Source organism: Lonchura striata, chromosome 22 (assembly GCF_050655825.1).
Source record: "Lonchura striata isolate lonStrDom1 chromosome 22, ASM5065582v1, whole genome shotgun sequence".
In the NCBI taxonomy this organism is placed as follows: Eukaryota; Metazoa; Chordata; class Aves; order Passeriformes; family Estrildidae; genus Lonchura; species Lonchura striata.
The window spans coordinates 7,441,103-7,466,252 of record NC_140724.1 but is presented as its reverse complement, the minus strand read 5'-3'; the positions used below and the strand labels follow the sequence as shown (position 1 = coordinate 7,466,252).

Here is a 25,150-nt window from a genome sequence, read left to right as displayed (position 1 = left end):
CCGGTGCCGTGCCCGTGCCGTGCCGGTGCCGTGCCCAGTGCCGTGCCCGGTGCGTGCCCGGTGCCGTGCCCGGTGCTGTGCCCGTGCCGGTTCTGTGCCCGGTGCCGTGCCCGGTGCCGTGCCCGGTGCTGTGCCCGTGCCGGTTCTGTGCCCGTGCCGTGCCCGGTGCCGTGCCGGTGCCGTGCCCGGTGCCGTGGCCGGTGCCGTGCCCGTGCCGTGCCCGGTGCCGTGCCCGTGCCGTCCCCCGGCGCTGCCGCAGCCCCCGCCCGCCGCGCTGCGGCTCCCTGCGGGCTCGGGCTCATCTGAGGACACGCGGGACCCGCCTGCGCATGAGCCGCCGCCGCCGCCGCCGCCGCCACCGGGGCCGGGCGCGACCCCCGAGCGGCCCCGCGGCTGCTCCCCATCCCGGCCACCCATCCCCGCGGCCGCGGGGCCGCTCCTCCGGCTCCCCGGCGCCGTCCGCGGCCCCTCCGCGCCCCGCAGCTGCCGCGGCTCCCCCCGGGCTGGCCGCGGGGCTCGGGGAGCCGGGGACAGCTGGAGGGGCCCCGGGGGCAGCCGGCGGGCCCGGCCCGCGGCAGGTGCGGCGCTCCCGGGGCAGCTGCCGCGCCCCCGGCCAGGCAGGGCAGGCTCAGTGACAGCTGCCTTCCTCCTCCTCCTCCTCGCCCAGCCCGTGCCGCGGGGCAGGGAGGGCGGCTGCGGCTCGGGGGGCACGCCGCGGGCACCGGGAGCGGGTGCCCGAGCAGGGTGGGCGCGGGGCCGGGGCCGCCCGCAGCCCCCGGCAGAGCGGCAGCGGCGGGCACGGTGCGGGAGGGAAACTGAGGCACGGCGGGACGGGCAGGCCGTGGCGCCCACAGCGCCGAGCCGCTGCCCGGCACCGAGCCTCGCTGCCGAATCCCCGGCTGCGTTTACAACCTCCGCTAGCCCCAGAGCCAGGCTCCATCCGGCACTGAGCGGGGCCCGCCGTGAGGAACCGGGTTTTTATTCGGTGGGTATGTTTGTGCGAAAAGGGGCCCTCTTCCCCCCAGCAGTGCCGGGGAGTTTGGGGCTTTTTGTGGCCACCTGCTGTCACCACTGACAGACCCTTCGGCCGCTCAGGGTCCGCGTTACCGCAGGACCGCTGCCCTTCTCACTCATCCTACGGGGATGTACCGCCCCCGGGACACACGGCGGGGCAGGGAATCCCGGGCGCGGTCCCCGCTCGGCCCCGAGCAGGGCCGGGCCGTGTCGGGAGCGAACCCGGAGCCGCCACTGCCCCGCCGCCCGCGCCCCCTCACGGCCGCCCCCTCCCGGCTCCCTCACACAAACACGGCCCGGGGCGGAGCCGTGGAATGGGCGGGAAACACCGCCCGCTCTCGATTGGCTCAGTCAACTGCCTATCACCATAGCCCCGCCTCCCCCCGCGGTGCTCGCTGTTGCTATTGGCCGGGCAGTGACGTCACCGCAGCGAGCGCGCCCCGCCCTCACCCCGCTGCGTGCCGTGTGCAAAGGCAACACAGCCGTTAAACGAGCCGCGGGGCGGAGCCCGTGATGGACGGCGAAAGAAGCGGCTCGCTCATTGGGTGCCGCAGGATGTTCAAACTAGTATTGCAGGTGGTGATTGGGCGCGGCGCGGCGCGGCCCGCCGCCCCCGCCCGGGCGGGTCATTGTCTGGCGGCTCCTGAGGCGGGTCGGGCGCGGCGGCGGCTCTGGGGCTCGGACGGCGGCGGCGGCACCATGGTGAGGGCAGGGGCAGCAGAGCGGCTCGGGACTCGGGGGGCCGGCCGGGACAGCGCGGCCGGGCCCCGTGGGGCCGCCAATGGGCGCCGCTGTCAGCTGGGGCCGGGCCCCGGTCCGTGACCTTGGGTCCGGCCCGGCGCTTCCCCCGGTGCCCCGTGGCCGCTGCGCCCCTGTTCCCGGGGAGGGAGTTTGTCCTGCCCTCCAGATCCGGCCCCGGCGGTGCGCTGCAGCGCTGTCAGAGCGGCGCGGTGGCGGCCGGTGTCTCCGCGGCCGCGGTTTGTGCCGGTTGGCCGGGAGGAAGCGGCCGCCGTGGGGGGAGCGGCGGTCGAGGGGCCCGAGCGGGGTCTGTCAAACCGCCCGGCGCCTTCTCCGGGCTGCCGCGGGATCTCTCAGCTTCCCGCGGAAACGGCCCGGTCCGGACGGGGAGGAACGGGCGGGTCGCTCTCCCCGGTGCCCCGTTGCTGTGGCCCCGTGGGGGGAACGGGGGGAGCGGAGCCCGGAGCTGTCAGCGGAGGCGGGCAGGGGGATGGGGTCACGGCGTTCCGTGGATCTGCAGGGTCGCTGAGGGGGTTCTGTGGTTCCGCGGGGGCTTCCTGTGGGTTTGCAGGGGGTCCGAGCGGTCCCCGCGTTCTCCGGAGATACCCTGTGGATCCGCAGGAGCGGTGCTGTGGATCTCCGGGGGGCTTGGGGGGTTCCGCGGATCCACAGGTGGGCTCGGGGGGGTCCCTCCGCGCTAGTGGAAACACCGTTGGATTATGCAACTCCTGCCGCCGCCAAGAACTTGCGCTCGGGGATGTCTGGGAATGTGCGGCTCGAGATAAGAAGTTGCTGCTTGGAGGGGTTTTGTCCTGTTTGAAGCAATATGAAAAAAAAACAAAACAAAAAAGAAACCAGCAGGTCAGACCCAGGGAGGATTTAGCACGGGAATTCGCTCCCGGGGTCAGACCCAGGCGGGATTTAGGATTTAGCACGGGAATGTGCTCCCAGCGAGGGGCTGGGGTGGAGAGGAGGGATGGAGATGCTACAAGGATTGTCCCAACGCAGAGGGTGAGGAGAGAATTCCTCGGGACTGCCCCCTCAGGAGGGAGGAGTCCAGGAGCCCTTTCTTGCTCTTCCTAGTCAGCCCCCTGCCATGAAGATGTCTCAGGCAGCAGCTCCGAGCTGGAAAACCTGCTGGGGCAGTGGGAAACTTCACAGCTGGCGGATAAGAGCCCTCAGTGGGAACAGCCAGTGCTCTTCCCAACGCTGCCTTTTATTCCTGGAGCAAGGAAATGTCCACAAATCCCCCTTGCCTCCCCCTTTCTTCCCCATAAATCTCAAATCCACCCCCCAAAATGCCCTCCTTGAGTTCAGCAGTTTGGTGGAGTGATGTTTTCTCCTGATGGAAGTAACTCCTGCAGAGTGGATTTGCTGGGTCCCCCATGGCCTCACCCGCTGCCCCCTGCTTGCTTTAATCACCTCGGGATTAATTAATGCCCCCTCCTGACTAATTTTTTCCCAGTGTTTGAACTGAACCTGGTTTTAACTCCCACCTGGCTGGGATGGGACCCAGATCTTGGACATTCCCAGGTTAACCAGGATCTTGTTTTAAGGATTAACCTGTTCAACTTCCTCTCCTGGCATGTCTGAATCCTTTCAGCTCCCTCACCGGGAGCCAAAATTCCTCCTTTTTAGAGGGGATGGGGATTGTGGGATCAATATATTCTAGAAAAAGAGGGATTGTGAGTATCCAGGGTGTTTTCAGGCTCCTGTCTCCCTCTGCTCTTGTTCCTTGTATTTCTGTGGGTTAGAAAATTTATTTTTGGGGATTGTTATCCCTGTTTTTTTTCACCTAGAGCAGATTTTGGGTTGCTGACGTCTTTCCCACGGGGAGGGTGCAGCTCCCTCTGCTTTCCTGCGTCACCCGTAGCTCTCACCTTCATTAGGAACCCTCATTAGTGATTAATGATGTCATGGGGTCTTCCCAAATCCCTGGAATCCGTGGATTTCCTGGCAGCGGATGGGAGAGCCCAGCAAAGGCGTGCTCGGCTCTTCCGTGTTACTCGGCAGCTCCCCAACTCTTGGCTGTGGCATTTCCACCCCGTGCACCGTGGTTTTGGTTAAACCCACCGTGCCTGGGGCCCCGGGCTGGGTTCCCACTCTGCTGGAGGAGGGGAATTGCCCCGATCCCACGGGATTCACATTCCCATGTGAGGAGCAGTGCCCTGCCTGCTGCCCAGCGTCAGCCCGTGGGGAAATCGCATCTGAAAACAAACTGGGCTCACAGCTGCTGGGGAAAAAAGGCTCAACAATGGGATTTTGGGCTGTTTCCCCCCCATTTGGCATTTTCTGGGAAGTACTGGGAGCAGTGGCAGCAGGGTGAGACCCCGGGGCGAGGGAGCAGCTGCTGCACCCTGAAAACATCCCTTGTTTATCCTCTTGGATCTGCGTGGCTCGAGAGTTGCCAGGGAGCTGCCAGCTTATCCTGCAGCAGGTCCCTCTGGCTTAGAATTAACGAGATTGTTTGGATTCAGGCAGTGATTAGATTAATTAACAGGCCCCTTTCTCTCCCAGGCTGGCGGCAAGGCGGGCAAGGACAGCGGCAAGGCCAAGGCCAAGGCCGTGTCGCGCTCCCAGAGGGCCGGGCTGCAGGTACGGCGCCCCGGGCCTCTGCTTTGGGGTCAGAACGGGCGATTTTGGCACCGGGAGCCTCGTGGAGCCACGAGGAGCCCCGGGCGGGCTGTCGGGTGGGACGCAGAGGATGGGGGGATTAACTGGGAGAAGTAATTGGTTATATCTTTTAATTAATAAGTATTATAATCAAAATACAATTATTTTTATGCCGTGCAAGATTTAAAATGTCTAAATTTTACTAAATTGTTATAATTACAATATATATCACAATATAAAGGATTATAATAACATATATTGATATGATATATTAATTGTAATATATATAGTAGATTATATATTAACAAGTAATAAATTGGGTAGCGATTAATTGTAATATATGTAGTAGATTATATATATAATATATTGACAAGTAACAAGTAAATAGCATAGTGATTCATTGTAATATATGTAGTATATATAATATATTAACAAGTAATAAATAAATTGGATAGTGATTAACTGGAATATATAGTAGGTTATATCTATTAACATAATATATATTAATTGTATAATATATTAATAAATATTATATATGAAATAAATAAATTTGATACTGATTAATTGTAATATTTGTAGTATATTATATATAATATATTAGCAAGTAATAAATTGGGTAGTGATTAACTGTAATACATATAGTAGGTTATATAATAGGTTAACATAATATATACTATTAGTTATATAATATATTAATATATATTATATATGAAATAATAAATAAATTGGATAATGATCTGCCTGGAGGGTTGCTCCCACAGCCCAGCCCAGCAGTGCAGGGTGTAAATGTGCACCCTGGGGGGGCTGCAGGTATTAACGAGGTCGTTAATTGCCCCCCAGTTCCCAGTCGGCCGCATCCACAGGCACCTGAAGACTCGGACCACCAGCCACGGGCGCGTGGGAGCCACGGCAGCCGTGTACAGCGCGGCCATCCTGGAGTACCTGACGGCTGAGGTAGGACCTGCCCCCGCCCAGGCCCGCGGCTCCGCGGCCGGCCCGCCACTCCCGCCTCCTCCGCTGTCCTGCAGGTGCTGGAGCTGGCCGGGAACGCTTCCAAGGATCTCAAAGTGAAGCGGATCACGCCCCGGCACCTGCAGCTGGCCATCCGCGGCGACGAGGAGCTGGACTCGCTGATCAAAGCCACCATCGCTGGTGGAGGTGGGCCTGGTCCCGCGGGGGGCGTTGGCAGGGGAGACCAAGTGGGAACCGGGGACAAGAGCACGGGCTCGCTGCTTGGGGACCCGCCTGACGCTCACGGAATGGGGAGTTGGGGGGTTTTTGGAGATTCTGGGGAGTTCCGCAGGTGACGTGACTGGATTTCTGCCCCGCTCTCCGCAGGTGTCATCCCCCACATCCACAAGTCTCTGATTGGAAAGAAGGGGCAGCAGAAGACGGCGTAGAGGGAGCGCGGCTCTGGATCCCCCGGTCGTCGTCCTGTACCTGGGCACAGGAACGTCTCGGGGACACCAGGGATTTTTTTAAGGAATAGTTCAAAGGAAGAGCATAGAGGATTGACTGTAGAGGAAGCATTGGGATGGGTTTAGGTTCTGAGTAGGACACACCGCGGGCTGTGGGGCGGCAGCTGGGGGTGGGCGAGTGGCTCGGTCGCCCCTGCGTTTTATACAAAAGTGGAACCCATAAACCATTTTTTACAAAAATCCAGACGGTCTCCAGTGCTGCGGGAGGGGAGGGGAGGAAGCACCGTCCACTATGCAAATGAGGGTGGGTGGGGCGTGCCTCGGCCCCGCCTCCCGGGAGCACATGGCCGGCCGTGTCCGTCTGTCCTGGCGGGGACACGGGGGTGTCTGTGTGTCTGTCCGTCCGCCCGCAGACACACGGACAGCAGCTGGGGCTGAGAGCCCGGCGGGTCTGGCTGTGGGGGATCGCCATCCCTCTGTCTGTCTGTCTGTCTCAGTCCTGGGTGTCGCTCTGCCCTGCCCACGTGGGCCCTGCCCCAGCTCCCGCCGAGCCCCGGATGTTCCAGCGGGACACGGGGCCGCCCCGAGCCGGTGACGGGGGGAGCTGGAGCCGGGGCCGCTCCTGCTCTGGCAACACCGGGCGCCGGTTGCATCAGGCGTCAAGTGGCCCCAAGGGCCGAGGGCGCCACCACGGCCGTGCCCGGGCTCAGGGCCGCCCCGCCGCCCCGCAGCGGCCGGGGTAGCGGCGGGGCCGCTTGTGAGCGGGGCCACGGCCCGGGCGGGCCGGGGTCGGTCCCCGCGGGCCCGAGGTCGCACAATGGCGACGCCGGCCTGCGCAAGATGGCGGCGGGGGGGCGGGGCCGTCCTCGCCGCCCGCGGGCCGCGCACGGCGCACGCGCGCTCCCTGCCGCCGCCGGGCGCATGCGTGCGCTGCCGCGCGCCTCGAGGTGCCGGGCCGCGCGGGAGACGCCATGCAGACAGCACGGGAGGGTACGGCGGGGCCATCAGTGTCCGCCCACAGCCTTGTGCCGTGCGGGGCCGAGGAGACGGCCTGGCCGGCGGTTTAACGCCGGTACGTGCCCGGCCGGCGGCGGGGCGCTAAGGACTGCCCCGGGGGTTGAGCCCAAGCTCCGCGTTACGTAACGTGCTCCCCCTGCCCGACTGCAGTGGTTGTGGCCCTCGCCCCCGTGGCCCGTATGACGCTCGCCATTGGCTGGGAGCAGCAGCGGGGCGGGGCGAGAAGGCTATAATTAGAGGCGGCGCGCTCGGGGCCGCGTTCAGTCCATCGCCGCCGCGCTCGGGTTCCGTCGCTCTTGTTCTTTCCCGCTTTCCCCTTCCGCCTGTCGCCGCCCATCGCGCCGCCATGAACGGGCAACTCAACGGTTTCCACGAGGTGTTCATCGAGGAGGGCACCTTCCTCTTCACCTCCGAATCCGTGGGCGAGGGGCACCCAGGTGCGGGCCGAGCGGGGCTGGGCGGGGCGGCGGTCGCGCAGGCGCGGCCGGGGGCGGCGGGGCTGGGTGTGTGTGTGTGTGGGGGGGGTGGTTAGAGGAGGAGGATGGTGAGGATGAGGATGAAGGAAGCGAGGATGAGGATGGAGGGAGTGCGGGTGGGCCCGGGGGGAGGGGCGCGGCCGGGCGCGCGCGCGGCGCGGGGCGGGCGCGCGCTCGCCGCATTGCGGGCCCGGGCGCGCACGTGCCGCCCGCGTGGGGCGGGACACGGGGGGACCGCGGGGCCGGGCCCGCGCCGCCGTGACTCAGCCGTGACTCAGCCGCGCCCCGCGGGACCCCCGCGTGGCTGTGCCCGCGCCCGGTGCCGGCGGTCTGGCGGGCCCGGTGCCCCCCGCACACCCCCCCCCCCCACCCCGCCGCAGGGCCGCGGTGTCGCCCTCCGCCCGCCCCACGGCGCCCGGCGGGGCCGCCCGGCCGCTGATGAAGTCCCGGCGCTGTCCCCTGATGCGCCGTCCCGCCGCAGCTGGGCGGTGGTCGGAGCCCCCAGGCTCGGTACCGGCCGGTGCCGGTCTCTCCCGGGCTTTGTCCCCGCCGGTCCGCGGCACATGACCGTTAATCGTTAATCTGCGGGGGCGGCCGCCAACGCCCAGCGCCCGCTGCCTGGGCGCACCCCGTACCCCGGAATCCTCTCAGCTCCAGCAGCCGCTTTCAGGGCGCGCTCGGCACTTCCCGGCTTCCCATCGGCTCCGATCCCACTCGGGCCCCGCGGCGCCCCAGAGCTCTGCTCCTCCTGGCTCGAACCCCCAAACCCCAGGGCACAGCCTGTGCCTGCTCTGGGGCTCGCAGGAGGCTCTGCGGTCCATTTCCTCACTCTTCCCCACCAAAAAGCATCCGGGGGATCCTTCTCCCCTCCCGCTAGCTGGGCGCTGCCTTGTCTATGCCCACAACCTGCCCAGAAGGTCGCTGCCAAGGACACCTTCAGTCCCGGGATCGCGGGTGGCCCTCGGGACACCCGCACCCGCACGAACCATCCCGGGAGCAGGAGGGAGCTGCCTTCTGCTGGGGCACGGCCGCGGCTGCGGCAGCTTTGGCCAGAGGCAGAGCCGCTGCGGATTTGGGAAGTTGGCATGTGGGTCCGATCCCCTCAGTGGTGCCGCAGGGCTTAGCTGGAGCTGGAGCTTAACTGGGACGTGCCTGGAATTCCAGACTGGCGAGAGGCGGGGGCTGTGTGCACCCTGGGGGGCTCCTGGGTTGTGGGGCGCCGATCCCTGGGCCGGAGGCTCCGGAAGGAAGGGCTGTGCCGTGCTGGGCTGTCCCACGCCGCCGTGACGCCTCGTGCTCTCCGTGTCCCCAGATAAAATCTGCGACCAGATCAGCGATGCTGTCCTGGATGCCCACCTCAAGCAGGACCCCGACGCCAAGGTGGCCTGCGGTGAGTAAGGGCGCCGGGGGACAGCCGGCGGTGACGTGGAGGTGACACCGTGCTGACGTCACCCTTGTCCCCGCAGAGACCGTCGCCAAAACCGGGATGATCCTGCTGGCGGGGGAGATCACCTCGCGGGCCAACGTGGACTACCAGAAGGTGGTCCGGGACACCATCCGGCACATCGGCTACGACGACTCCTCCAAAGGTGCGTCCCGGGCCGCCGCCGCCGCCTCCGCGGCCGCGCGGGCTGGCACCGGCTCACCGGAGCCCCTCTGTCCCCCCAGGGTTTGACTACAAGACGTGCAACGTGCTGGTGGCCCTGGAGCAGCAGTCCCCGGACATCGCCCAGGGCGTGCACCTGGACCGCAGCGAGGAGGACATCGGCGCCGGCGACCAGGTGAGGCCGGGGCCGCGGGGCCGCCGCGGCGCGGCCGCGGGCCGGGCGTGACCCCTCGTCCCCGCGCCGCAGGGGCTGATGTTCGGCTACGCCACGGACGAGACGGAGGAGTGCATGCCCCTGACCATCGTCCTGGCGCACAAGCTGAACGCCAAGCTGGCCGAGCTGCGCCGCGGCGGGGCCCTGCCCTGGCTGCGCCCCGACTCCAAGACGCAGGTGAGGAGCCGCGGGGCCGGGGCCCTCGGGAGCCCCGCGGGCCCGCCCGCCGCTGACTGGCGTCCCCGGCAGGTGACGGTGCAGTACATGCAGGACCGCGGGGCCGTGATCCCCATCCGGGTGCACACCATCGTCATCTCGGTGCAGCACGACGAGGACGTGTGCCTGGACGAGATGCGCGACGCGCTCAAGGAGAAGGTCATCAAGGCCGTGGTGCCCCCCAAGTACCTGGACGACGACACCATCTACCACCTGCAGCCCAGCGGCCGCTTCGTCATCGGCGGGCCCCAGGTGCGGCGGCGTGGTGGTGGCACCGGTGGCACTGTGGGGGTGACGACAGCTGTGAGGGCACAGTGATGGAGTGTGACTACGGGGTGACAGTGGTGCCACTTAGGGTGGCACAGTGGTGGCAGTTAGGATGCCTCGATGGCGGTGGGAATGGCGCACAGGAGGCAGCGTCAGCGTGGTTACGGTGGCAGCGGTCACACCACGGTGACAGCACGGTGACAGCACGGACGGGTTGTGACGCTGCTGTCCCCAACAGGGTGACGCGGGGCTGACGGGCCGCAAGATCATCGTGGACACCTACGGGGGCTGGGGCGCGCACGGCGGCGGCGCCTTCTCGGGCAAGGACTACACCAAGGTGGATCGCTCGGCCGCCTACGCCGCGCGCTGGGTGGCCAAGTCGCTGGTGAAGGCCGGGCTGTGCCGCAGGGTGCTGGTCCAGGTGGGTGCCGCTCCGGGCCCGGGCGGGTGCCGGGCTCCCGGGGCCCGGCCTCACCCGCAGCCGCCCCCGCGCAGGTGTCGTACGCCATCGGGGTGTCGCACCCCTTGTCCATCTCCATCTTCCACTACGGCACCTCGCAGAAGAGCGAGCGTGAGCTGCTGGAGATCGTCAAGAAGAACTTCGACCTGCGCCCCGGGGTCATCGTCAGGTAACGGGCGCGGGGGGCCGTGCGGGGGCGGGCGGGCGGGGGTCCCTCCCGGAGCAGCCCGGGGACCGCCCGGCGCCCGGACCCAGCGCGGAGCCGCTCGGCCGGACGGAGAAGGCGCTCGGGGCGCGGACGGGGTAAGTATCCGCCGGAGCCGAGCGCTTGGAGCTCCCCCGGCGCCCAGGGAGCGCCCGCGGCCCCGGGGAAGCTCCAACCGCCCCGCGGGGCCGGGAGGGAGCAGAGGCGCCGCTGCGGAACCCCCGGCCAGGCAGGGAAGGAAAGGGGCGAAGGCCGGAGCCCGGGGCCGCCTCACTGAGTCGGGAATTGTGTATTCCAGGGATCTGGATCTGAAGAAGCCCCTCTATCAGAGGACCGCAGCCTATGGCCACTTTGGTAGGGACAGTTTCCCTTGGGAAGTGCCCAAAAAGCTAAAATACTGAGGAGAAAAGCATTGTTAGGGCTTTTCCCCCCACTCCTGCGGGCGTAGGTTACAGAGAAGCCCGTGGGCTCTGGGGGAAAGAGCTCCCGGCCCCCCCAGGCCCCCCGGCCCCCCATTGTCTCTCACCATCGTTTTGGTTGTGTGGGGACCACGTGCCTCTCCCGGAGCCCCTCCTCGTGTGCCCCCCGTTCCCTCTGGATGGTTTTTAACAAATCTCTCTTTGCTCCGAGCTGTGAGATGGGGAAAAAGGCCCAAGTGCCCTCTCTCACCCTCCCCGTGCCCCCACCGTGGCAGGGCCGCCCCGTTTTGGGTCCCAGCGGTCCTGCCGTGGGGGGATACCCCATTTTATCACTCCCCGTTCCCCTTTTTCCCCAAATTCCACTACATCAGGGGGACACCCCCCATTTTAGCTCCCGCTGTCCCCCCCATCCTGCTGCAGGGGGGGACACACAAACCCCTCGTGGCTCCCCGTGTGTCCCCCCACAGTCCCCATTCCACTGGGAGGATACTCCTTTTGGCTCCCCCCGTCCCGCTGGTGGGGAAGACACTTCCCATTCCACCTCCCCACCCCCCTGGGACCTCGCTGGTGCTGGGTTTGGTTCTTAACCCTCATTTTTAACCTCTTTCTGTTCCAAAAATGCACATTTTGGTGGGGGGGGGGACACGCTAAAACCGACCCTCAAACACCCCCCCCCCCCGCAGAGGGTTCGGTACCAGAGGAAAACATTTTACATTCTTTTTTTTTTTTTTTTTTTGGGGTTTTAATCCAAAAGCTGAAATGACTCCCCAACTGCACAACCCCTCCAACCCCCCAGCTTTGCCCGGATTTTGGTGGGGGGACACAGGGGGGGCATTTGGCGCTTGATACTTGAAGGTTTGGTGTATTTATTGTGCGCCGAGGCGGGGGCGTGAGTACAGAGAAGTCCCCGCGCTCAGCCGGCAGCTCCTGAGCCCTGAAGAAAGCCGCCCCTTCCCCTCCCGCCGCCCTGCCGCCGCCCCCCGCAGTTTGGGGTGAAAGCGGGCGGCTTTGGGTTTGCGGGGCGCCGGGTGCCCGGGCACAGCGCTGTGGCCGGTGTGGTACAGAGAAGCCGGCTTGTTTACTGCCCGCCCGGGCTCCGGCCCCAGAGTGCCTTGGGGGGCAGCGGCGCCTTTCTCCTGCCCTTCAGGATAGAGATTTTTATTTTTTTGGTTTTTTTTTCTCTCGGTTTTACTCTTTTCGGGAGGTTTCGTCCGAATGTTTTGATCCACTGAGAATCCAAAAATGAATTTAAAAGAAAAAAGAAAAAGAATCTCAATAAAAGCGATGGGTTAGACGGAGCCACCTGGAGTGCGCGTGGGGGGGCAGCTGAGGGATTTTGGAAACTGAGGCACCGGGGAGATGGAGAAATTGGGGTACAAGGAAAAGTGGGATATGGGGGAGATAGATGGGGAGGGGTGTGTGTGGGGAAACTGAGGCTCAGGGTCCTGGGTGGGGGGAAGTGGACAGGGCAGGAATGAGCCCTGGGGCAGGAGGGGTTTGGGGAAATACCGAGGGACGGGAAATGAGTTTGGGGGGCACAGGGGGAGACGGGATGGATGGAGCAGGAAGGGAGAAACGTGCCCGGGGAGCGCACAGGGCAGCGGCGCTGCCCGTGCGGGGAAACTGAGGCACGGGCGGATTTCTGGCTTACGAAAACGCGTTTATTTGGGGTGCTCAGAGCTCGGGGCCCCTCGGGGCTCCCCCGTCGCTCTCGGGCCGAGCCTCCTCCTCGTCCTCGTCCTCGCCGCGCCAGCTGGCGAAGGCCACCTCCCGTGCCAGGCGCTCCGGGGCCGGGCGGCCCAGCGCCAGGTTGCGCAGCGCGATCAGCGTCATCAGGGCACTGCGGGGACAGCGGTGGCACCGGGGACAGCGGTGGCACCGGGGACAGCGGTGGCACCGGGGGCACGGCACCGGGGCTCGGCACCGGGGACAGCGGTGGCACCGGGGACAGCGGTGGCACCGGGGGCAGCGGTGGCACCGGGGGCAGCGGTGGCACCGGGGACAGCGGTGGCACCGGGGACAGCGGTGGCACCGGGGGCAGCGGTGGCACCGGGGGCAGCGGTGGCACCGGGGGCACGGCACCGGGGACAGCGGTGGCACCGGGGGCAGCGGTGGCACCGGGGACAGCGGTGGCACCGGGGGCAGCGGTGGCACCGGGGGCACGGCACCGGGGACAGCGGTGGCACCGGGGGCAGCGGTGGCACCGGGGGCAGGGCACCGGGGGCAGCGGTGGCACCGGGGACAGCGGTGGCACCGGGGGCAGCGGTGGCACCGGGGGCAGCGGTGGCACCGGGGGCTCGGCACCGGGGACAGCGGTGGCACCGGGGGCAGCGGTGGCACCGGGGGCTCGGCACCGGGGGCTCGGCACCGGGGGCAGCGGTGGCACCGGGGGCAGCGGTGGCACCGGGGGCTCGGCACCGGGGGCACGGCACCGGGGACAGCGGTGGCACCGGGGGCAGCGGTGGCACCGGGGACAGCGGTGGCACCGGGGGCAGCGGTGGCACCGGGGGCTCGGCACCGGGGGCACGGCACCGGGGACAGCGGTGGCACCGGGGGCAGCGGTGGCACCGGGGACAGCGGTGGCACCGGGGGCAGCGGTGGCACCGGGGGCAGCGGTGGCACCGGGGGCTCGGCACCGGGGGCTCGGCACCGGGGGCAGCGGTGGCACCGGGGGCAGCGGTGGCACCGGGGGCTCGGCACCGGGGGCAGCGGTGGCACCGGGGGCAGCGGTGGCACCGGGGGCTCGGCACCGGGGGCACGGCACCGGGGACAGCGGTGGCACCGGGGGCAGCGGTGGCACCGGGGACAGCGGTGGCACCGGGGGCAGCGGTGGCACCGGGGGCTCGGCACCGGGGGCACGGCACCGGGGACAGCGGTGGCACCGGGGGCAGCGGTGGCACCGGGGACAGCGGTGGCACCGGGGGCAGCGGTGGCACCGGGGGCTCGGCACCGGGGGCACGGCACCGGGGACAGCGGTGGCACCGGGGGCACGGCACCGGGGACAGCGGTGGCACCGGGGGCAGCGGTGGCACCGGGGGCAGCGGTGGCACCGGGGGCTCGGCCCGGGGCTCGGCACTGACCTGCGGCGGAAGATGAGGAGCTTCCTGCGCACGAAGCGCCGCAGGCGCCGCGCCGGCCCCGAGCCGCGCTCCCGCCGCCGCTCCCGCCGCTCCCGCCGCAGCAGCAGCGACACCAGCGGGTCCACCGGGCTGCCCCCGGGCGGCGGCTCCCCCAGCAGCGGCCGCAGCGCGGGGGGCAGCGGCGCCGGCTCTGGGGACGGACGGGGGGTCGTGGGTGCCGGTGATCCCCACCCCGGCTCAGTGCCGGCGATTCGGGGGGTCCCCATGAGACCCCCGGGGCGGTGACGGGAGATGGGACATTGCTGTGACCTCCCCAACTGGGTGACAGGGGATTCTGGGGGTCCCCACGAGCCCCCTGGGGCAGTGATGGGAGATGGGACATTGCTGTGACCTCCCCATGCAGGTGATGGGGGGTTCTGGGGGTCCCCAAAAAACCCCCTGGTCTGGTGATGGGAGATGGGACATTGCTCTGATCTCCCCAGGTGATTGAATTCTGGGGGTCCCCAAAAAACCCCCCGGGGCGGTGATGGGAGATGGGACATTGCTGTGACCTCCCCAACTGGGTGACAGGGGATTCTGCGGGTCCCCACGAGCCCCCTGGGGCAGTGATGGGAGATGGGACATTGCTGTGACCTCCCCATGCAGGTGATGGGGGGTTCTGGGGGTCCCCAAAAAACCCCCTGATATGGTGATCGGAGCTGGGACATTGCTCTGATCTCCCCAGGTGATTGAATTCTGGGGGTCCCCAAAAAACCCCCCGGGGCGGTGATGGGAGCTGGGACATTGCTGTGATCTCCCCAACTGGGTGACAGGGGATTCTGGGGGTCCCCACGAGCCCCCCGGGGCAGTGATGGGAGATGGGACATTGCTCTGATCTCCCCAGCTGGGTGACTGAATTTTGGGGGTCCCCAAAAAACCCCCCGGGGCGGTGATGGGAGATGGGACATTGCTCTGATCTCCCCAGCTGGGTGACTGAATTCTGGGGGTCCCCACGAGCCCCCCGGGGCAGTGATGGGAGATGGGACATTGCTCTGATCTCCCTAGCTGGCTGACTGAATTCTGGGGGTCCCCAAAAAACCCCCTGATATGGTGATGGGAGCTGGGACATTGCCGTGATCTCCCCATGCAGGTGATGGGGGATTCTGGGGGTCCCCAAAAAACCCCCTGGTCTGATGATGGGAGCTGGGACATTTCCGTGACCTCCCCAGCTGGGTGATTGAATTCTGGGGGTCCCCAAAAACCCCCCCGGGGCGGTGATGGGAGATGGGTCATTGCTGTGACCTCCCCAGCTGGGTGACAGGATTCTGGGGGTCCCCAAAAACCCCCCGGTGTGATGATGGGAGCTGGGATGTTTCCGTGATCTCCCCAGCTGGGTGACAGGGACTGGCCGTCCCCGTCGTTCTCCCGTGCTGTTGCTCGCCAGGGAATGAGGTGGCAGGAATTGGGGGACCCTGCTGTCCCCCCACCCGTTCTCCCGTGCTGTTGCTCGCCAGGGAATGAGGTGGCAGGAATTGGGGGACCCTGCTGTCCCCCCAGCCCAGTGACACGGACTGGGCTCGTCACGACCCTGCTGAGCTGACGGAGCTTTTGGGGTCCCCCAGGGCGTCGGGTGATGGGGATTTCGGGGTCCCAGGAAGCGAGGCAAGGATTCCGGGTTCCCGGGCGTGGGGTGTCGGGGTGCCCAGCTGCCCGGGGCGCCCCGGTCTCACCGGTGCCGTTGCGCACGCGCTCCCGCAGCTCCCGCAGCCGCGTCAGGTTCCGCTCCAGCTCCAGCGCCGTGGTGTTCACGTACAGGTACATGTAGCACGAGGGCTCGGGGGACACCGTGTGCACCTTGTGGTACTGCCCCGCCGGCAGCTGGGGGAGCGGCCGTCAGCGCCCCCGGGACCCCCAGTGCCCCGGGACCCCCGAGCCTCACCTGCATCCCCGGGACCCCCGAGCCTCACCTGCATCCCCGGGACCCCCGAGCCTCACCTGCATCCCCTCGCCCTCGTGCAGAGAGCGGTTCTGCTGCTGCTCCACCAGCTCCACCAGCACCTGCCCCCGCAGCACCCGCAGGCTCGTGTTGCCCAGGTCCTCGCTCACGAAGTTCTCCAGGTGCAGGCCTGCAACGCGGCCGGCGCTGTACCCCCACCCGGACCCGGGACCCCCGTGCCTCACCCCTGCCTCCTCAGGGACCCCAAAACCCCCTCGACCTCGGGATCACCCCACGCCAGGCCCCTTTGTCCCCCCTTCCCTGGCCCCCCGGCCCCACCGGGGAAGTCTGCGATGAACACGGCGTCCGTGTGTCCGTCCAGCTGCGCCTCCAGCTCCTGCAGCCGCTGGCGCCAGGGCGACAGATCCACCAGCAGCGGCAGCAGCCACGGCGTGGGGGTCCACGGGGACCACGGGGCACGGACCAGGTCCACGCGGGGGTCCACGAGCCTGAGGGGACGGGGAGAGAGCCCGGATCCCGTGTGTGCCCCCAAACCCTGTGTGTGCCCCCAAATCCTATGTGTGATGTGCCCCCAAACCCTGTGTGTGCCCCCAAATCCCGTGTGTGCCCCCAAATCCCGTGTGTGATGTGCCCCCAAACCCTGTGTGTGCCCCCAAATCCCATGTGTGCCCCCAAATCCTATGTGTGATGTGCCCCCAAACCCTGTGTGTGCCCCCAAATCCCACGTGTGTGCCCCCAAACCCTGTGTGTGCCCCCAAATCCCACGTGTGTGCCCCTAAATCCTATGTGTGATGTGCCCCCAAATCCCGTGTGTGCCCCCAAATCCCGTGTGTGCCCCCAAACCCTGTGTGTGATATGCCCCCAAACCCTGTGTGTGCCCCCAAATCCCGTGTGTGCCCCCAAATCCCACGTGTGTGCCCCCAAATCCCACGTGTGTGCCCCCAAATCCCGTGTGTGCCCCCAAACCCTGTGATGTGCCCCCAAATCCCACGTGTGCCCCCAAATCCCACGTGTGTGCCCCCAAACCCTGTGTGTGCCCCCAAAGCCTATGTGTGATGTGCCCCCAAACCCTGTGTGTGCCCCCAAATCCCGTGTGTGCCCCCAAATCCCACGTGTGCCCCCAAACCCTGTGTCCCCCAAATCCCACGTGTGCCCCCAAATCCCGTGTGTGATGTGCCCCCAAATCCCACGTGTGCCCCCAAATCCCATGTGTGCCCCCAAATCCTGTCTGTGATGTGCCCCCAAATCCCGTGTGTGCCCCCAAACCCTGTGTCCCCCAAATCCCGTGTGTGCCCCCAAACCCTGTGTCCCCCAAATCCCGTGTGTGCCCCCAAACCCTGTGTCCCCCAAATCCCGTGTGTGCCCCCAAACCCTGTGTCCCCCAAATCCCGTGTGTGCCCCCAAACCCTGTGTGTGCCCCCAAACCCTGTGTCCCCCAAATCCCGTGTGTGCCCCCAAACCCTGTGTCCCCCAAATCCCACGTCTGGCGTGCCCCCAAGCCCCTCCTGGCCGTGACGGTGCCCCCAGCGCGGGGCACGCGGGGTCCCCAACAGGTCCAGCTGTGGGGACGAGCCACCACCCGTGTCCCTGCGTCCCCAGACCCAACTGCCAGCAGCACCCCGGGGTGCCAGCCCAGGCCCACCCGCGGGTCCCCCACGGCCCGTCCTGTGCCCCCCGTGCCCCCGTGCCCGGCCCCACCTCTGCTGGAAGCGCTCGTTGATGGACACCCAGACGTCGAAGTAGATCTGGGGCTGGCTGACGTTGTAGCGCGGCAGCAGGCGGCTCAGGCACGCCGAGTACTGCTTCAGCATGTCGGCGTGGTCCCGCCAGCGGCGGCTCTGCGTGAACGCCTGCGGCGGCGGGGGGAAACCGAGGCACGGGGAAACTGAGGCACGGGGACACTGAGGCACAGGGACACTGAGGCATGGGGACACTGAGGCATAGAGACACTGAGGCACGGGGAAACTGAGGCATGGGGACACTGAGGCACGGGGACACTGAGGCACGGGGAAACTGAGGCACGGGGACACCAAGGCACGGGGAAACTGAGGCACGGGGAAACTGAGGCACGGGGAAACCGAGGCACGGGGACACTGAGGCACAGGGACACTGAGGCACGGGGAAACTGAGGCACAGGGACACTGAGGCACGGGGACACTGAGGCACGGGAACACTGAGGCACAGGGAAACTGAGGCACGGGGAAACCGAGGCACGGGGAAACTGAGGCACGGGGAAACTGAGGCATGGGGACACCGAGGCATAGAGACACTGAGGCATGGGGACACTGAGGCACGGGGACACTGAGGCACGGGGAAACTGAGGCACGGGGAAACTGAGGCACGGGGACACTGAGGCACGGGGAAACTGAGGCACGGGGACACTGAGGCACGGGGACACTGAGGCACGGGGAAACTGAGGCACGGGGACACTGAGGCATGGGGACACTGAGGCACGGGAACACTGAGGCACAGGGAAACTGAGGCACGGGGACACTGAGGCATGGGGACACTGAGGCACGGGGACACTGAGGCACGGGGACACTGAGGCACAGGGACACTGAGGCACAGGGAAATTGAGGCACAGGGAAACTGAGGCATGGGGAAACTGAGGCACGGGGACACTGAGGCATGGGGACACTGAGGCATGGGGCAGTACTGCAGGGAAACTGAGGCACAGGGAAACCGAGGCACAGGGAAGCCGAGGCACAGGGAAGCCGAGGCACAGGGAAACTGAGGCACAGGGAAGCCGAGGCACAGGGAAACCGAGGCACAGGGAAGCCGAGGCACGGGGCAGTTTGGGAGTGAGGGGGGTCACTCACCCCCGGTTTCAGGTAGCCCACCTCCCCGGTGAGCCCGTCCCTGTAGGTGATTTTGACGTGCTGGTGGAAGCGGGAGTGGACCATCATGTCCCACGAGTAGCCGTAGAGCCCGTTGGTCCAGTTGTTGTAGCCCTGGGGGGACACGGCGGGGGCTCACAGGGGGGCGCCGGGGGGTGACAGGGACCCCCATTCCTACCACCATTCCCCTTTCACCACCCTAAGTGCCCCCCAAATGCCCTCCACAGCCCCCAGACCCTTCCCACCCTCCCCAGAGCCCAGCCGGGTGCCCACCTGGGTGATGAAGTGCGAGTAGGGCAGGAAGAGCTGCTCCAGCACGTAGAGGATGGTGAAGGCTGCAGCCAAGTGCTGGCGAGGCCGAAGGCCGCCCCGCGCCCCCCGGCCCCCGTAGTGGCAGTCGGGGCTGGGCTGGGGGGGCTCCGTGCTGGGGAGGCAGCCCCGCAGCCAGCGGGGACAGCGCGCCACGAGCGCCCGCGGCCACGCGGGCCGGCAGAAGAGCCCGCTGGTGGCCAGCATGGTGTAGGAGAACATGCCTGGGGGAGCACGCTTAGGGACCCCCTGCGCCCGGCCTGGGGCTCCCTGCACAGGGCCGGGGTGTTTTGGGGTGTCTGGGCACCCCTGTTCAGGTTTGGGGGGGGTCCCTGCACAGGGCCGGGGTGTTTTGGGGTGTCTGGGCTCCCCTGTTCAGGAATGGGGGGGCTCTCTGCACAGGGCCGGGGTGTTTTGGGGTGTCTGGGCACCTCTCTTCAGGTTTGGGGGGGTCCCTGCACAGGGCCGGGGTGTTTTGGGGTGCCTGGGCACCCCTGTTCAGGTTTGGGGGGGTCCCTGCACAGGGCCGGGGTGTTTTGGGGTGCCTAGGCACCTCTCTTCAGGTTTGGGGGGGGTCCCTGCACAGGGCCGGGGTGTTTTGGGGTGCCTGGGCACCCCTGTTCAGGACTGGAGGGGGTCCCTGCACAGGGCCGGGGTGTTTTGGGGTGTCTGGGCACCCCTGTTCAGGAATTGGGGGGCTCCCTGCACAGGGCCGGGGTGTTTTGGGGTGTCTGGGCACCCCTGTTCAGGTTTGGGGGGGGTCCCTGCACAGGGCCGGGGTGTTTTGGGGTGTCTGGGCACCCCTGTTCAGGTTTGGGGGGGGTCCCTGCACAGGGCTGGGGTGTTTTGGGGTGCCTGGGCTCCCCTGCTCAGGACTGGGGGGAGGTTTGGGGGCTGTGGAGGGGAGCTCGCCCTGGCTGGGGGTGTCTGGGGGTACCCAGGGGTCCCACGTCCAGGTTGGGGCCGTTCTGGGGGTGCCCTGGGCACACGGGGGTCTGGGGGTGCCCCCTCACCGATGCTGAAGAGCTGCGAGTTCATGCAGTGGAAGTAGGTGACGAAGACGAGGGCGAGCGGGCGCGTGGCGTCGAAGAAGAGCAGGAAGCCGGCGGAGAGGTCGAGCACGAGGCCGCCGCCGTGCACCACCAGCCGGCTGGTCAGCTCCTCCGACAGCACCAGCCTGGCCACGGAGCCTTCCTCAGCCCCGGCCTGCCCCTCCTCAGCCCCGGCCTGCCCTCCCTCACCTTCCTCCCCCTGTCCGTGCCACTCCTCATCCTCACCCCGCACCCACCCTCGTGTACCCCTCCTCTCCCTTCCCCAGCCCGTCAGCCCCCTCCCTTCCCCATCATCATCATCATCATCATCATCATCATCATCATCATCATCATCATCACAGCTCCTTAAGCTCATCCTCCAACCCCATCTCCCATCCCATCCCTGCCTCACCCTCATCCCCTCCCCATCCTCCCCTCACCCTCCTCAGTGTCCCTCTCCCGTCACCCCCTCCCCATCCTCACCTCGGACCCCTCGATTCCGCTGCACCCTCGTCAGCGCCCTTCACCCTCCTCATCCTCACCCTCAGCCCCTCCCCAGCCCCCCGTGGCCCCCTCCCCACCCCTGCCCTGACCTGAAGGGTGCGAAGAGCCAGTGCCGGGCCAGGGTCCCCATGGAGAAGCCCCCGACCCAGTCGGCGTCCAGCTTCTTCAGCCCCGCGATGAAGTACACGATGAACACCTGGGGGCAGGGCCAGGCTCAGGGGGTCCCGGGGCTCGGGGGGTCCCGGGGGCCGGGCGGTGGCACCCACCTGGGCACGCAGCAGGGTGTAGTTCCACAGCGGCACGTGGGCATTGCGCTTCTGGGGCCGGAACAGCCCGTCCACGGAGCTGCGGGGACACGGGGGGACACGGGGGGACACGGGGGGACACGGCCACTGCCACCCACTGCCAGAGCCGTGGGGACAACGGGGGACACGCCCGGGGTGGCACCAGCACCTGTCCCGCCAGGTGGGACACAGTGCCACAGGGCTGGCCCCTGGGGACGCGCCCGCAGGACCCGTGCCACCCACCCCAGGGGGACACCGAGGCCTGTGCCACCCCAGGGGGACACCGAGGCCTGTGCCACCCAGGGGGACACCACGCCACGGGGGTCCCCAAGACCTGTGCCACCCCCTGGAGACACCAGAGCCATGGGGACCTTGGGGCCTGGGCCACCCCACGGGACCCCCAGCCCCATGTCACCATCCTGCTGCCCCTCAGCTCCCGTGTCCCCCCGTGTCCCCGCAGCCCCCCGTGCTCCGGGGGTCCCCGCAGCCCCCCGGTGCCCACCCGTAGCGGTCAGCGCCCAGCAGTGCCAGCTGGAAGGCCAGCAGCCCGTAGAGGTAGGAGTGGTTGTTCCAGGAGGTCTTGTCCAGCAGCAGCAGGTACCAGTAGGGGCACAGGAACGCCAGGCAGCTCAGCCGGTAGCAGCAGCCCAGCATGATGCCCAGCGCTCCTGCGGGCACAGACCCCGGAGTGTCCCTGTCCCCTCCTGCTGCCTGTGCCCGGCCTGCTCAGCCCGTCCCAGGGCCCGTCCCAGGGCCCATTCCCACCCCGGTGCCCGTTCCTGCTGTGGTTCCTGCCCCGGTGCCACCCGTTCCTGCCCCGGTGCCACCCGTTCCTGCCCCACTGCCCCGTTCTTGGCCCGTTCCTGCCCGTTCCTGCCCGTGCCCGTGCCCGTGCCGTACCCAGGAGCATGAGGCTGTAGAGCAGGTACATCCTGCCCCGTTCCTGCCCCGTTCCTGCCCGTTCCTGCCCCGTTCCTGCCCCGCTCCTGCCCCGTTCCTGCCCCGTTCCTGCCCCGTTCCTGCCCGTTCCTGCCCCGCTCCTGCCCCGTTCCTGCCCGTTCCTGCCCCGTTCCTGCCCCGTTCCTGCCCCGTTCCTGCCCCGTTCCTGCCCGTTCCTGCCCCGCTCCTGCCCTGTTCCCGCTCCTGCCCGTGCCGTACCCAGGAGCATGAGGCTGTAGAGCAGGTACATCCTGCCCCGTTCCTGCCCCGTTCCTGCCCCGTTCCTGCCCCGCTCCTGCCCCGTTCCTGCCCCGCTCCTGCCCCGTTCCTGCCCCGTTCCTGCCCCGTTCCTGCCCGTGCCGTACCCAGGAGCATGAGGCTGTAGAGCAGGTACATCCTGCCCCGTTCCTGCCCCGCTCCTGCCCCGTTCCTGCCCCGTTCCTGCCCCGTTCCTGCCCGTTCCTGCCCCGTTCCTGCCCCGTTCCTGCCCGTTCCTGCCCGTTCCTGCCCGTGCCCGTGCCGTACCCAGGAGCATGAGGCTGTAGAGCAGGTACATCCTGCCCCGTTCCTGCCCGTTCCTGCCCCGTTCCTGCCCCGCTCCTGCCCCGTTCCCGCTCCTGCCCGTGCCGTACCCAGGAGCATGAGGCTGTAGAGCAGGTACATCCTGCCCCGTTCCTGCCCCGTTCCTGCCCCGCTCCTGCCCCGTTCCTGCCCCGTTCCTGCCCCGTTCCTGCCCGTTCCTGCCCCGTTCCTGCCCCGTTCCTGCCCGTTCCTGCCCGTTCCTGCCCCGTTCCTGCCCGTGCCGTGCCGTACCCAGGAGCATGAGGATGTAGAGCAGGTACATCCTGCCCCGCTCCTGCTCCGTTCCTGCCCCGTTCCTGCCCGTTCCTGCCCGTTCCTGCCCGTGCCCGTGCCGTACCCAGGAGCATGAGGCTGTAGAGCAGGTACATCCTGCCCCGTTCCTGCCCCGCTCCTGCCCCGTTCCTGCCCCGTTCCTGCCCGTTCCTGCCCCGTTCCTGCCCCGCTCCTGCCCCGTTCCTGCCCCGCTCCTGCCGTGCTCCTGCCCCGTTCCTGCCCGTTCCTGCCCCGTTCCTGCCCGTTCCTGCCCGTGCCCGTGCCGTACCCAGGAGCATGAGGCTGTAGAGCAGGTACATCCTGCCCCGTTCCTGCCCCGTTCCTGCCCGTTCCTGCCCCGTTCCTGCCCCGCTCCTGCCCCGTTCCTGCCCCGTTCCTGCCCGTTCCTGCCCGTTCCTGCCCCGTTCCTGCCCCGCTCCTGCCCGTTCCCGCTCCTGCCCGTGCCGTACCCAGGAGCATGAGGCTGTAGAGCAGGTACATCCTGCCCCGTTCCTGCCCCGTTCCTGCCCCGTTCCTGCCCCGTTCCTGCCCGTTCCTGCCCCGTTCCTGCCCCGTTCCTGCCCCGCTCCTGCCCGTTCCTGCCCCGTTCCTGCCCCGTTCCTGCCCGTGCCCGTGCCGTACCCAGGAGCATGAGGCTGTAGAGCAGGTACATCCAGTCCAGGGGCAGCGGCGCCAGGAAGGGCAGCAGCGGGAAGCGGCACACCTCCAGCCCGTCCAGGTAGCGCCGGTCCAGCTGGCCCAGCCCGCGCTCCTGCGGCACGTCCAGCGCCATCAGCAGCCCTGCGCCAGCGGCTCCGTGGTCAGCGGCCGCCGGGCCGGCCGGCGTGACCCCTCCGCCCGCCGGGCCGCGCCCGACCTTTGCCCGGTGCTGACGTGTCACGGCCGGACACCGGCAAGGGGGGACCCCCGGACCCCTCTCCCCCAGCCCCGGAGCCCCCCGGTGCCCTCCGCGGCTCCCCCAGCGCTCCCGAGCCCTCCCGGTCTCCCCGAGGTCCCGCTCGCTCTGTCCCCCGGTGGTCCCCCGGTGATCCCCCGGTGGTTCCCCGGTGGTCCCCCGGTGCGCGGTCTCCCTGTCCCGGTGCCCCTCGGAGCCCATCGGTCCCTCCAGCCCCCGGTCTCCCGGTGCCCCCGAAGCCCCTCCGGCCCTCCCGGTTCCCCGGCACCCCGCCCGGTTCCCCGGCCCCGCTGACCGAAGGCCGCGCGGAAAGCGCCGAGCGCGGCGGGGTCCTGCGGCCGGTGCAGCAGCCGGACGAAGCGGTGCCACCGCGTCAGCTCCCGCAGCTCGAAGCCCAGCAGCCGCCGCGCCGGCCCGGGGCCGCCGCCGGAGGACTTGGCGGACCCGGTGGGGCTCGGCGGAGGCTCCGCCGCCTCCCCCCGCTCGGGCCGCCTCCGCCGCGCCGGGCCTGCCGGGGGCACAGGTCGGGGGTCACGGTCGGGGGTCACGGTCGGGGGTCACGGTCGGGGGTCCCGGGGCCCCGGGGGTCCCGCCCGCCCCGCTCCGCACCCGCCGCCGCCGCCGCCATCGCCGCGGCCCCGCCCCCTGACGTCACCGCGGGGCGGCCAATCAGCGGCGAGGAGGGCGGGGCCAGTGCCACACCCCCGCCAAGCCACGCCCCCAACACATCGGGAACCGAACCGGAACCGGGACCGGGACCGGGAACGGGACCGGGACCGGGACATAACCGGGACCCTAAACTGGGACCGGAACCGGGACCGGAACCGGGACCGGAACCGGGACAGGAACCGGGACCGGAACTGGGACCCTGAACCGGGACCTTGAACCGGGACTTGAACCGGGATCCTGAACCGGGACCGGAACCGGGACCCTGAACCGGGACCTTGAACCGGGACCTTGAACCGGGACCTTGAACCGGAAACCGAAACCGGGACCCGAACCGGGACCCTGAACCGGGACCTTGAACCGGAAACCGAAACCGGGACCCTGAACCGGGACCCTGGACCGGGACCCGAACCGGGACCGAAACCGGGACCCTGGACCGGGACCCGAACCGGGACCGGAACCGGGACCGGGACCGGAACCGGGACCGGAACTGGGACCCTGAACCGGGACCCTGAACCGGGACCGGAACCGGGACCTTGAACCGGGACCGGAACCGGGACCCGAACCGGGACCCGACCCGGGACCCTGAACCGGGACCGGAACCGGGACCCTGAACCGGGACCGGAACCGGGACCCGAACCGGGACCCGACCCGGGACCCTGAACCGGGACCGGAACCGGGACCCTGAACCGGGACCGGAACCGGGACCGGGACCGGTACCGGAACCAGGACCTGAAACGGGACCCGAAACGGGACCCGAACCGGGACCCGACCCGGGACCCTGAACCGGGATCCTGAACCGGGACCGGAACCGGGACCGGAACCGGGACCCTGAACCGGGACCTTGAACCGGGACTTGAACCGGGATCCTGAACCGGGACCGGAACCGGGACCCTGAACCGGGACCTTGAACCGGGACCTTGAACCGGGATCCTGAACCGGGACCGGAACCGGGACCCGACCCGGGACCTTGAACCGGGACCCGCACCGGGACCTTGAACCGAGACCCGAACCGGGACCCCTGAACCGGGACCGGAACCGGGACCTTGAACCGGGACCCGCACCGGGACCTTGAACCGAGACCCGAACCGGGACCCCTGAACCGGGACCGGAACCGGGACCCTGAACCGGGACCCTGAACCGGGACATTG

The 25,150-nt window shown here is 67.8% G+C and overlaps 3 protein-coding genes across 3 annotated transcripts; 2 read left to right on the top strand and 1 right to left on the bottom strand.

Annotated features, from left to right (window-relative positions):
- The first annotated feature begins 1,442 nt into the window (after nucleotides 1–1,442).
- On the top strand, nucleotides 1,443–6,027 carry H2AZ2 (H2A.Z variant histone 2). Its single transcript, XM_021544825.3, has 5 exons — nucleotides 1,443–1,716; nucleotides 4,270–4,347; nucleotides 5,206–5,319; nucleotides 5,394–5,523; nucleotides 5,704–6,027. The coding sequence occupies exons 1-5, from the start codon at nucleotides 1,528–1,530 to the stop codon at nucleotides 5,763–5,765; spliced, it is 573 nt and encodes a 190-aa protein (XP_021400500.2). The 5' UTR covers nucleotides 1,443–1,527; the 3' UTR covers nucleotides 5,766–6,027.
- Nucleotides 6,028–7,058: 1,031 nt separating this feature from the next.
- Nucleotides 7,059–11,961, top strand: MAT2A (methionine adenosyltransferase 2A). The gene is made up of 9 exons (XM_021544834.4): nucleotides 7,059–7,237; nucleotides 8,589–8,666; nucleotides 8,743–8,865; nucleotides 8,945–9,057; nucleotides 9,130–9,273; nucleotides 9,346–9,564; nucleotides 9,818–10,000; nucleotides 10,075–10,208; nucleotides 10,543–11,961. Exons 1-9 carry the CDS (start codon nucleotides 7,147–7,149, stop codon nucleotides 10,643–10,645), a joined length of 1,188 nt encoding a protein of 395 aa, XP_021400509.1. The 5' UTR covers nucleotides 7,059–7,146; the 3' UTR covers nucleotides 10,646–11,961.
- GGCX (gamma-glutamyl carboxylase) lies at nucleotides 11,806–25,148 on the bottom strand. Its single transcript, XM_085559104.1, has 20 exons — nucleotides 25,134–25,148; nucleotides 24,773–25,020; nucleotides 24,640–24,731; nucleotides 24,449–24,584; nucleotides 24,075–24,302; nucleotides 23,629–23,876; nucleotides 23,060–23,218; nucleotides 21,147–21,312; nucleotides 20,627–20,705; nucleotides 20,450–20,556; nucleotides 19,839–20,002; nucleotides 18,790–19,049; nucleotides 18,499–18,630; nucleotides 17,378–17,529; nucleotides 15,998–16,167; nucleotides 15,718–15,848; nucleotides 15,453–15,600; nucleotides 13,744–13,933; nucleotides 12,315–12,503; nucleotides 11,806–11,891 (listed from the first exon to the last, which is right to left on the bottom strand). The coding sequence occupies exons 1-19, from the start codon at nucleotides 25,146–25,148 to the stop codon at nucleotides 12,338–12,340; spliced, it is 2,991 nt and encodes a 996-aa protein (XP_085415230.1). The 3' UTR covers nucleotides 11,806–11,891; nucleotides 12,315–12,337.
- Between the last annotated feature and the right edge of the window lie 2 nt (nucleotides 25,149–25,150).

Excerpts from the sequence above, each read along its gene's own strand:
- MAT2A (XM_021544834.4), top strand. The coding sequence starts at position 7,147 with ATGAACGGGCAACTCAACGGTTTCCACGAGGTGTTCATCGAGGAGGGC. Across the intron at positions 8,667-8,742 it reads CGACGCCAAGGTGGCCTGCG|AGACCGTCGCCAAAACCGGG; the intron begins GTGAGTAAGGGC and ends TTGTCCCCGCAG. Across the intron at positions 9,565-9,817 it reads TCGTCATCGGCGGGCCCCAG|GGTGACGCGGGGCTGACGGG; the intron begins GTGCGGCGGCGT and ends TGTCCCCAACAG.
- GGCX (XM_085559104.1), bottom strand. Across the intron at positions 21,313-23,059 it reads CTACAGCCTCATGCTCCTGG|GAGCGCTGGGCATCATGCTG; the intron begins GTACGGCACGGG and ends CTGTGCCCGCAG. Across the intron at positions 18,631-18,789 it reads ACTCGCACTTCATCACCCAG|GGCTACAACAACTGGACCAA; the intron begins GTGGGCACCCGG and ends GTGTCCCCCCAG.
- H2AZ2 (XM_021544825.3), top strand. The coding sequence starts at position 1,528 with ATGGACGGCGAAAGAAGCGGCTCGCTCATTGGGTGCCGCAGGATGTTC. Across the intron at positions 4,348-5,205 it reads CCCAGAGGGCCGGGCTGCAG|TTCCCAGTCGGCCGCATCCA; the intron begins GTACGGCGCCCC and ends ATTGCCCCCCAG. Across the intron at positions 5,320-5,393 it reads TGGAGTACCTGACGGCTGAG|GTGCTGGAGCTGGCCGGGAA; the intron begins GTAGGACCTGCC and ends GCTGTCCTGCAG.